This window comes from Cervus canadensis, chromosome 28 (genome assembly GCF_019320065.1).
Source record: "Cervus canadensis isolate Bull #8, Minnesota chromosome 28, ASM1932006v1, whole genome shotgun sequence".
In the NCBI taxonomy this organism is placed as follows: domain Eukaryota; kingdom Metazoa; phylum Chordata; class Mammalia; order Artiodactyla; family Cervidae; genus Cervus; species Cervus canadensis.
The window spans coordinates 28,369,950-28,381,500 of NC_057413.1; the positions used below are offsets into that span (position 1 = coordinate 28,369,950).

Below are 11,551 nucleotides of genomic sequence, written 5' to 3' on the forward strand. Positions count from 1 at the left end.
CAGGGGCTCCTATACAAACTGCCTCCCCCTCCGCCCCCGCAAAAGACCGAGCTGTCCCTCCCCACCCGTTCCCCCTCCCTGGGCATTTGTTACTTGTTTACTGTCTGCGCGCCGTTACCTGGACGTCCTCCATGCCCGGATGGCCGAGGCCGTGCAGCGAGAGGCTGTCCCCCATGCCCGCGTCGAGGCCGTGGTGAGCCGAGTGCAGGAGCACGTCGGGCCGGCGGACCGAGTGGTAGTCCCTCCGGGGGTCGAGGCCCGAGAGCTGGGGCAAGGCGGCCCGAGGCTGGGGCAGGAGAGAACCGGCTTCTGAACCCACTTCTTGCCGCTGCCGTTGCCCCCAGGGATGCTGCTGGGGCTGGTGGAGGGGGTTCAAGGAGTAGGGGTCGTTGACGTGGGAGTAGGGGTCCTGGCTCTGGTGGTAGGGGAGCGGCTGGTAGGGGGGCGGGAAGTAGGGCGGCTGGAAATCTGATGACGGGGTGTGCGACAGCGGCGGGGCGCTGGAGTAAGGTCCTTGGGACACCGAGCCCAGCTGGGAAAGCCGCGAGCTGTGACTCGGGACGCCATCGTGCCGGTCCTGGGAGCGGAGAGGACAGAGAGAGAGAGAGAAGGGGAAGGAAAAAAAAAACAAAAACAAAAAACACAAGCGACAGATGGAGAAACCCGGCTTGGGCATCTTCTTCCCGGGACAGGGGAAACAAGAGTCTGAAACTTAGCCTCCCAAGCTGACTCAGAGGGTACATGATTTCAGCAATTCCAAACGCGAGGCTTTGGGGGAACATGGGGGCGACTCACCCACTGAACCAACATCTAAGCCTTCTGTTGGGGTGCAAAGCCGGCAAAAGGGATGAGGGTAAAGAAACAGTGTGTATGGGGGGGAGGGGGAAGATGATCAATTCCCTAATGAAAAATACAGGAGTCTAACACACGGTATTTGTTCTTCTGGGTGTTTTAGACTATGTTTTTCTAACTCTTCCAGAGGTCCAGAGCATAACAAATAAAACTTCCTACTATTTTCTGTGCTGCTCCTCTCCTTACAAACCAACTTCTGCCTCTGTGGCCACCCAGCCCGCTGGCCAGGAGTTTCCCAAGACGACCTGGTCATTCCAGGACACCTAGGAATCTGCCTGATCTGGGTTTCCAGTCACCCCTTCCTCCCCAAGAGGAGTTAAATAATTTATGTAGGGTTGGGTTGAAATGGATCTCATTCAAAAACCATATCCTGAGTCCGTCTTAAATTAAGTTGAACTGCGGTTCAAAGGACTTCTTTCTAAGGTTGCTTTTCTTCATCTAATATTGTTCCCTATTCCAGGGTGTGAAGATGAAAGACCTTGGGTTGGGAGGGGGGGAAACCAAAAAATAAAAACAAAAGGCCCAGACAATTTAGTGTTGGTCCTAAGTGGACTGCTGAACTCAGTGAAAGGGGAAGGTGTGCATGAGTGTGTGATTCTCCCTCTCCGCTCTGGAAATGCCATGGTAAAGTCCCCATGGTTCTTTCTGGGGAAAGAGTCACCTAAATTTCCCAACTGCAATGGCAAATCAAAAGTTTTTCTGTTCGGCCTCCCCCTACTCCCCAGCTGACTCATGGAGCTCAGACGAACACAATGCAGAGAAGCAGCTGCAGCCTCGTCCAATTATGGTGCTAAATTACCAAGCCAAAGGCGCTCGAAGGAAGACAGAGACGAGAGAGAGACGCACACACAAGAGACAGAGACAGAGAGACAGTGAGAGGGGAGAGCATGCAATTCTGGTACAACGTGAATCCAGACTCACCATGGATGAATAGGTGTGGACTAACATCTGGAAAAAAAAGCCTGGTTACTGCTCAAAATCAAACAATGATTTTTTAAAAAAAATCAAGGAGTCCAGCAGAGAAACGAGCTGGACACAGGAGCCGAGCTGGAGGTGTTTCCAGGGCAAGCCATCAAAAAAAAAAAAAAAAAAAAAAAAATCCCCCCCCCCACCCCCAAACGAGATTGGCGACGCCTGTCACACACAGACAGAGCTGTTCATCCGCCTCTTGCTTGGCTTTTTGGCCTTTTTTCTTCTGCGGTTCTTCGAGGCTCCAGGAGCAGTCCTCTTCCGCCCGAAGCTGGGCTCAGACTGCTCGGGCGCCCCTTCCTCCCTCCGCTTGCCTACACCGCCTCATAATAATTGATATTCATGACTATTAATATTACACGAGTACTTTAAAGGGAGAATGGAGGACAAATGGAGCGTGAACAGCAGCGGGCGCAGAGCTCCCCTACTATTGTAAATGACGTTCATTCAGTGGAGAATTACTAGATGTAATCAGACGAGGGGGCTGGCAAAGGCAGGCCGGGGGAAAAAGTTTAGCAGGAAAGAGGCAGAACTTCAATTAACTGAGCCGAAGACGCGCGTCAAGCAGCCCCTGCTCCCCTAGACCAGACGATGAAGGAGAGAGCATCCTTGGGGTCTTGGGCTGAACCGTAGGTGTCTGGGTTCCTGGAGAGGGACTTTCCTAATGGGAAGAACTGATCGCCCTAGGTGCTTGGCGTGCAGATTACAAAACAAAATAAAAAGGCGTCGCCTCCCCCTTTGCAGGGGAGAGCAAAAGAAACCGGTGGGCCCGGTTGTTTATAGTGACGTTTACAGACTTACACAGTATACTGGAGATGATGCTTATTTATTAAAGGACAGAGGCGACATGGGGAGCTTTCCATTCCCTGTGTAGCCTTTCCCTCGTTAGTGCTCCTGCAGTCCGTGATTTTTTTAAAATTTCAATTTAAAATATATGCAATCAATCTTCAAGTACACTAAAGTTATCCTTTCCAGGCAAAGCCAGGGGCAACAGAAAACCTTTTTGGATGTTTCAGGAACCCGTTCAACTGGCCTGACTGCCATTTCTGTTAAAGTTCAACCTTCCTCCAGACTTAAATAGACTCCTTCCACCAGCTTCGCCTTCTCCTATATTTTTTTTGAGCAGAAAAATTAGGCAGATAGGAGTACCTGCAGTATCTCTGGTCTCTCTCCGTCCAGTCTCTCCTCTCCCCCACCCCCTTTATTCTCCCCTCTTTCCCCCTTCCACTCCACCCCTCCCTCTTCCTCCCTCCTCCCTCCCATTTAGCCAGTCTACTTTTGGACTCTTGGAACGAGTTTTATCCTGCTTACTTTTCGGAACCCAGTGAAGTCCCTTTCTGTATACCCCGAGCTATTTACACCGTGGTCCCATCCCAGCCCGCCCCAAGCCCACTTTGGGCGCTCACATTCTTTAGGACGGTTCTAGCGCCTTCGACTTGACCATTATCCCGGCTGTTAAAGAAAGAAAAGGAGGCCGAACCGAAACAAACCCCACCAGGCGGAGGCGCGGCTCTCCGTTACAGTCAATACACAACCACAAAGAGGAGAGGAAAGCCCCGGTCATCATTGCGCAGAAAGACGAATCTCCTCTCTCCCTCTCTCCTCTCTCTGTCTCTCACACACACACATACACACGCGCGCGCGCACACACACACACACACACACACAGACACATATACACCCCAAGATCAAGATTCGGGGCTGGGCAGAGCTGGGAGATTCCTGGCGCGGGCGCCGGGCGCTGCCTCTGAAACTTCACCGAGTGGCCGTAAGGCGCGCGCCGGCTCCTCGGAGCCGCGGTCTGGGTCGCGGGGCTGGGCCGGCGGAGTCGGGAGGAGCCCACTCCCAGCGTCCGCAAGGCGGCTCCCCTTGTCCGGCTTTCTGGGATCGCCCCGGAGCGGGCGGGGTGGCGTGTTCCCCGCGGGTTGGGGAATCCTCTGCGTTCCACCGCGACCACTTCGTCCGACCCAGCGCTTCCCGCGCCGATCGCCCGAGCCTTGGCTTCTCAGCCTCCCTTCTCCCGATTCCTGCCGATCTCCAGCCACCGCCCGCTGGCCAGCTTCCACCTCCCTCTTCCCCAATTCCTCTGCCCCTTTCCTTTCACCTTCCTCCAAGCTTTTCTTTCTCGCTTCCCTCCCTCGACGTCTCCTCGGAATCTTCGCGTTCCCCGTCCCCCCTAGCGCCTAATTCGGGGGCTCCCCGGCTGCAGCGCTCGGAGCGAAGTTCCGCGGGCCTGGGCCGCTGTCCCCGCTCCTTCCGGCCGCCCGTCCCGCGCGCAGCCCCGCCGCCCCGCCGCTCCGTCGGCGCCCGAGACCCGAGCGCACGGCCTGCGCGCCCGGCCCCAAGGAGGCAGACGCCCGCCGGGCTGCAGACTGCATCTCCATCCGAGGGGAAGTCCCCCTGGCCTCAGCGCTAACGAACCGTGCGCACTCAACCCGGGTAGAAAATTTGGTTAAAAATGTCAAGACATGGGGCCGTTTGGACGCCCCGAGTCTCAAAGAAGCGAAACATGAAAGAAAAAAAGAAAGTTTAAAAAATTGTCTGCTACGGCTCCTTGGCTTGCGCTCTCTCTACATCCATCTATCGTTTGTCCGTCTATCCGTTGACCACCCTCCTTCTAATTTTTCGTGCTCTACTTGGATCCGTTTGTTATCGATCTCAAAAATGTTATTAAAAATAAAAAATTCAAAGCCCGAGTCTGTTACGAAGGAGGCTTGAAAGTCTAATTCTCTCCCACACTCAAAACGAGGAGCCTCTGCCTTTATTGGTCTCTATTTTCTATGCCCACATTCACTAGCACCCGTTCCTCATCAGATCCTGAAGGAGGGGGGGGCGAGGAAGAGAGAAAGAAAAATAAAATAGCAAAAAACCCCAGAGAAATCTCCTAGGTTAAAGTAGTCAGATTTCCACCTTAAAGTCCCTTTTCAGAATGTCGAAGTCTCCCCAAGCCAGTTTTTCGAAAAGTTAGAGAAAGCTGAGAAAACCGGCCGGAAATCTACAAGCAAATAGCTTAAAAATATAGATGAGTTGGGGTGTCAAGAAGCTCAAATTCTCTATCTGCAAAGCTCTAAGATGCATCTGGGGGTGTCGGCTCACCTCATAGATATCTTCGTACTTGACATTCTCCACGAGCTTCCAGAGCATGATGGCAGCCTGGTCTCTAGGAGGTGAGTGCATTCATGTGAGGAGCAGATGTCTGGCTTCTCAGGACTCCGCTGTCTGTAATGATCCATCTATAATTGGAAATGGGGGATACACACCAAATCCGACGCTCCTCTCCCATCGCAACTTATATCTGTTGTCTCAAACAATAGGCTGGAGAAGTAAGCCTCAGCTGAGAGAAAAACATGATTACACACACTGGAGTTAGATGCAACCCACAGACATATATATTCTAAAAAATCATAAACACGTATTTACACCCAGACACCCACATTTAGTTATATAAGCACCCCTGGGTCATGAAGAGTCTACAGACTCTAAACATGCATTTAAAGGAGAGAGAGTTGGTCAGCATGATTAATATAAATATACACATTTAAAAACCTCTGTACTAAAAATGATGAATCATTGTACCCACTGATTTAAAATCTTTACAATTCATTAGGGGAAACCGGGGTGCCCACAGTTTCCCCATTTTCTTATGTAGATTTTAAAGAGGGACCATTACTGAGGTTTTTAAATACAAAAGCTCCTGTTCTTGGTTGTTCAGCAGGAGGGTTTTGCAAGCTGGATTTGGGGATTTTAAGGGTGATCTCTCTGTGTTGATGGCTACACAACTTTTTTTTTTTCCCCCACTGTACCTTAGTCACTGTAGAACAAAAAAGCCGGCTCACCACAATGACCATTTCTTATATTTTCCCAACGCATTTGAAAACTTAAATACAGTATAACCACCTAAGTCTGTCCTGCTTATCCTTTAAGGGTTGTTTGTATTTTCAACGGATTCCATGTGCCATTCTTTCTTTGGCTGAAGTCTCCATTTTATGAAGTGTTTTTTTTTTTTTTTTCAGATGTCGGAAGCAAGATAGGTGCACAATCACGCAATGCTATTTGCAAGCCTTCTTTGCAGAGGCATGGGATATTTTATATCTGCATTTGTTGTCTATAACTTTTAAGTGGTTTTAATCACGGAGAATCAAGAAATGGTCACCTGAACCTTTGGAAGATTTAAGCAGAATGTTTTTCAGGAAGATACTGAAAAATACTTTAAGATATGTGGGGGTTTGTTCGTTTGTTTTGAGTGTATTTTTTCTTGGTAAGGTGATTTGTATAGCTTTTTTTTTTTTTTAAGAAAAACATAAACATCAACAGGAACAAAGTTAACCGAACCTCGAAAATGGGCGCCCTTTAAGGCACAGGGTTTCCGAATTTCATCGAAGCGAATGCTCACCTCTTTGCCCCCTTTCCCCACCCCCTCTATTTTTCTACTCCCGTCCAGGGTGCGGAAGGATTCCCACTGCCAGAAGGGAAGTCCAGTGGAGGCTCTCTGCCCCTGGGGCAGAAAATAAATGACAGGAGGGAATGAGGAGGGACCAGGGCAATTTGGGGTGGAAGTTTATTAAACCTGATAAGAGTGAATCTGCAAAGGGCGATTGTCTCTAAATCTCTGGACTGCCGAGCGCTGCAGCGCGCTCGGAGGAGAGGGCTCCGGACAACCGCGGTGGATATTGATTCGATCAAAACCGGGGCGACGCTTCATATCGTGCAGAATGAACAAGTCTGCAGATTTTTAATTTATTTTTTTAAAAGATAAGTCACATGAAAGAAACTCGAAGAAGGTGCATCAGAAGGAACTTCAGAAATGAACCCTTTCCTCATTTCCAGTTTAATTTTTACGTTTTGTCTTTCCCTCCCTCCCTCACCTCTCCTTCCTTTTTTCCTCCATCCTGTCTTCCTCCCTCCCTGACTCCTTCCCCCCTTCCTTTCTCCCTCCTTTTCTCTACTTCAAACATTAACACCTTAAATTATACAAAATCTGTACAAATCTTCGGCTGAGCGAAGATTTCCTTCTTTGCTCCTGGACCTAGTCTGGACATGGGGAGGAATTCTTTCTAATTTTGTTGTGTGGTGGGACTTGAAACGGGCTTTTACCCTCTCTTTCCAGACTTTCCAGAACTAAAACCAATCTCAGATCAATATTGTCCGAGATAGATATTATAGACTTGGAAATTCAAATTGTCTAGACAAAATTTATTAATGGGAATAACTGTCTTCTCCCTTTCAAGTCAGTAACTCCTTTATCTTTTTTACTTAAAGATCACTCCAACCCAAATAAAAAGCACTTGGAAAAGAATCTTAACTTTTTTTCTCTAAATACTTTTAACACCTTTTTATCTCTTTTTGGTATATCATTGCTTAGTCTAAAATAAATAAACTCTAAAGCTTGAAGCAAACAAAAAAGCCTGAGAAGGATATTTTATTTAAACAACTACTTAAAAATACATAATACGTTGTTAGGGTAACTATTTTACATAGCCGTATATAGAGAATTTCAAATTTCCATGTGTAATTTTATTTTGTGGTACAATTGTGTATTTTAAAAATTAGAAATGTCTTGAAATATTTGGTTGAAATTTATGTACATTCTTCAGAAAAACGGAAATCTGGTTTATTAGGAATGAAGCATAAATTTTAAAATATATACATATATACATATATGTAAGAGATACCTAAGGAAATACACAATTTATCATTAAAGTCCGAGTCAATTTTTCAACGTGGGCATTATTCAAAAAATCCTTGAAATTGCATGGCAAATTTTTTTAGGGAGCCTTCCCTAAGTCATTGAACGGGCAACAGCGCCCTCTGTCGGGGTTTTGTGTAAGCAAATTCTGCACGAAAGCACGATTTTTTGTTTTTTCCCCCGAGAGATTTCTTTCGGTTCTTCAAAACCTGTTATTATTAAAGACATTTTAAAAGTTCAAGTCTTATCATGTCTACTAATTTTAGAAATGATTTTTTCCGCATCTAAAAATTCCAAATGTCTCAAGTATGTACAAATAAAAGTTCATTCTCTTCTAAGAAAAATTTCCTAACTTGAGCCAGCTTCTAACTTTCCATTGCATTTCGCTTTAACCTCCAATCACGTGATGCAGGAACAGCTTCCCACAAGGACTCAATAAATGCAAAACAAAATAAAGGCAAAGGCAAAACAAACTCTGGTTTCGAAGGGAAGATAAACAACCCAATATATGTATTTTCATCATCATTTCATTTTCCATTTCATCATGCCTTACACCCATACATACATATTTTTTTGTTTTTGTTTTGTTTTTCAAGGCTGGCACATGCTAGTCTAAGTAGAAGTGCTCTGGAGACATCCCAGGTTCATATTTTCCGCTCTCACTTAAACTTACTTACGTTTTTAACAGTAGAAAGGAAGGTTGATAATACTCCCCTTTTCTCAGTCTCAGAGAGAGGGACTATTTTCCGATAAATGTAGGCGCCACACATGGATGTGAATGTTCTTAGCATGGAGCCCTCTGCTGGCGGTTTTCTAGTAGATTTCTAACTTTTTTTTTTATGTCACCGAAAAATATTCTATTAAATCAACTATTCCCACTCTCATGTCTCACGTCTTTCTTCTAAAAATCTAATTAAGAATTGTCTAAATTTCTCCGATTTCCTTCCTTCCTTATTACTCACCTTGGCATCTGAGATTTAAGGTTTCATAAACTCTGTCTGTAGCTCCCTGTGACTGCCTTTTCTTTTACACAATACACTGTCGGCCTTGGTTTCCCTCTTCTGTCATTCCAAGCCACAAAGATAGTAAAATGGGGGAACACCAAGATTTAGGATTATCGTGTCACTTTAGGACCCGGATCCCTTTCATCCTGGGTGTTGGAGTAAGCTATTCAATAGCTAGTGAGCTGTGAAATGGGAATGCATGTGAGAATTCCTTAAGATCACACATGGGAAGGAATCCATCCTATACTGTCACTTTGCAAAACAATTTAATTTCCTATCATCAATTCAAGACCCTGAACTGGGTGTAAAGAAAATGAAGGCTTTCATCAGCTGGGGACGTGCATAATTTCCTGCTTAGAAAGTAAGGGTGAGAACTCCAGCCTGGATCTCCCACCTATGTACATACTCAGCACTTTGTCCACACTGCTATGATGCTGTCTTTCTTCCTCCCACCCTTCTTTACTTTCTTCCTCCCAAAATGAAGGAGACAATATTTTTGGACTATCACTTTTCTCCAGAGTTATTTTTGTCCTGGATTCATAAACAGGCAAAAGAAAGCAAGAAAAGGGAGCATTGACTTACTTTCACATACCCAAATACTACTTCAACCTCTTACCCGTCAAAAAGCATAACTGCTCACCAAATCAGACATTACAGGTGCATGTTTTGTTGTGATAGTCTGACTCTAATTTTTTTGTTTACCACGTTTCTATCTGGAAGCTTTCTTGTAATCATATTTTGGAGGAATCTTGATTATGTATTTTTAACATCAATTTGGAAAAATTGCTGTCGAATGTGTGAAACTACAGTTCAAGCTCCTGCCCTTAGATTTATAAGACTTTGCTACCACGTAGGTGTCAGTGATCTGGATATGAGAGAGTGAAATAGAAGGGACTAATGTTTGCATAAAGGTTTTCTTTTTCTTAAATTAAATGCGGCTGAAATGACCTCTAGAATGATTCTTCATGATTATACAGATGGAGGCAAACACTGGAAAGGAAACAGCTTTTCTTGCTTTAACCATAATGTTTAATCAATGTCAATATTGAGAATTTCTAAAGTGATGCTTAAACTGAAATCACTTGTAAGGATGAAAATCACTGTGACTACAGAAACTTCTACCTTCTCTGGGACTTTGAGGAGCAGCAGTAATTTTATTGCCTATTTTGGATGTTTGGACATCCTTAGGCTTTTCTATTTAATTGTGGGGGTGTGAAGTTGCAGAAAGGAACACTTTTCAAATTTCTATCTCCTGGAGATAAAGAGGTTAAGGAATGGAGGTAGGGGTAGGGCTTGGAGTAAATGGTGCACACAGCCAGAGAACAATTGCTTCCAACACTAGTGGATATTTCACATACAAAATGTGAGAGGTGCTCATTTTCCCTGGCGTGACCAATGCAGGGGGACAGGTATTTCCATCGTTGTGAATATTTTCCATATTATTGCTTAAAGAAGGGGCAATCTCAAAGGGTGAGAATGCTAAACAATTTGGTTTCAAAATGCAACCAATAGACCAATACACATCTGTGAGGAAAAATTTGCAAATAAAGACATGGAAAGATGTAGAGCAGAAATCTAACCTTTAAAGCATGAGTAAACACATACGATGTATAACATCAGAGCTGAAATGTCTCTTAAGTCCAAGGAACATTCAGGAGAAATTAGCATTACATTGGAACTATTTCCTAAAAGTCCCATTCATGAACTTTGAGAAAAATGGAGATTTATGTGTATTCAATGACTTTTTATTTCTTTAACATAAGCAGATTCTTTCACTTACCAGCTATATCATCTTGGGCAAGTCCTTGGATCTTTCCATTCCTCAATTTTCTCATCTACAAAATGAGATGAATTTAATGAATGATATCGAAGTTCTTTTTCCTTAGAAATGGACTTAATGAGATTTATAAAAGCAACTAATGGTAATTAATGAAAAATTTTAAATGAAAGTATTTCTTTCTGAACATGTTACAGCAAAATCTGAACTCTCTGGGACTGTCTAGGGGACAGTTTAAGAGAACTGACCCTGATCTTTTGATAAATACTAGTCTCACACATGGGCTTCCCAGGTGGTGCTAGTGGTAAAGAATCCACCTGTTCATCAATGCAGGAGACATAAAAGACATGAGTTTGATCCCTGGATCGGGAAGATCCCCCGGAGGAGGGTATGGCAACTCACTCCAGTATTCTTGCCTGAAGAATCTCACGGACGGAGGAACCTGGAGATCTACAGTCCATAGGGTCTCAAAGAGTCAGACATGACTGAAGCAACTTGGCTCACACACACAAAAGCTTTTAGGAAAATCATATTAGAAGAAAACGAAGAAAGGATAAGAATAAAACTTGAAGGAAGAGGCAATCATTTTGATAGTACCTAATAGGTGCTTTGAAAGAGATCGTGTCAAGTCTAGAAGAATGACATCCTAATATAGTCAAGAGTTTGCAGTTTCGATCTTGAAATTATGGTCAGTTACCTTTGAAAATGTATGCAAAATGGGAAGGATGTGTAATAGCAGAGGCTGAAAAAAAACTTATTTTTCAGAAAGAGGGAGAAAGAGGGGCTCTAGAAACTACAGGTGGGGAATCATGCTGTGGTTTCCACAGAAAAGTGATAGTTTAGATTGTCAGCATGGCTAGTCGTGCACTCTGGAAGGGAAAGAGGGCACCCCTAGGGGCCAGCATGGATTCTGGAAGAACAGATCCTTCCACGTATTCGCACATCCTTTGCTATAGATTTACTAGACTGAGTATCAGGGCCATAATGTATCTGGAGCTTACAGAGACATTTCAAAACTTTCTCACTGGCTCTCCAGTCTGAGTTGAGTGATGCCGTCCTATGTGAAGGCAGTGTGCCTTTAGACTAAGGACATGCTCTTTGGAGTGGGACAGACATTTGTGAATTTCAGATCCATCCCTTGCTCTCTTGGATATTAGAAAATTACATAACCTCTCTGAGCCATAATATTCTTGTATGAAACCCTTGAAACATACCTCCACATATGAGACACATTCATTATATGAAACATGCATAGCAATAATC

At 44.8% G+C, this 11,551-nt stretch overlaps 1 protein-coding gene across 7 annotated transcripts in view; it reads right to left on the reverse strand.

Annotated features, from left to right (window-relative positions):
- TFAP2B (transcription factor AP-2 beta) overlaps positions 1-8,235 on the reverse strand; it is a 31,930-nt gene extending 23,695 nt beyond the window's left edge. Inside the window, exons 1-4 of one of the 7 annotated variants that reach the window (XR_006266212.1) lie at positions 8,185-8,232; positions 4,918-5,155; positions 1,774-1,800; positions 119-577 (exon numbers count right to left, since the gene is read on the reverse strand). Coding sequence is in view for 5 of the 7 variants with exons in the window: in XM_043450790.1 (XP_043306725.1) it covers positions 119-577; positions 1,774-1,800; positions 4,918-4,998 (567 nt within the window). In the remaining 2 variants the exon portion in view is untranslated. The other 6 variants (XM_043450790.1, XR_006266213.1, XM_043450791.1 and 3 more) reach the window with 6 other exon arrangements.
- Positions 8,236-11,551: the final 3,316 nt, after the last annotated feature.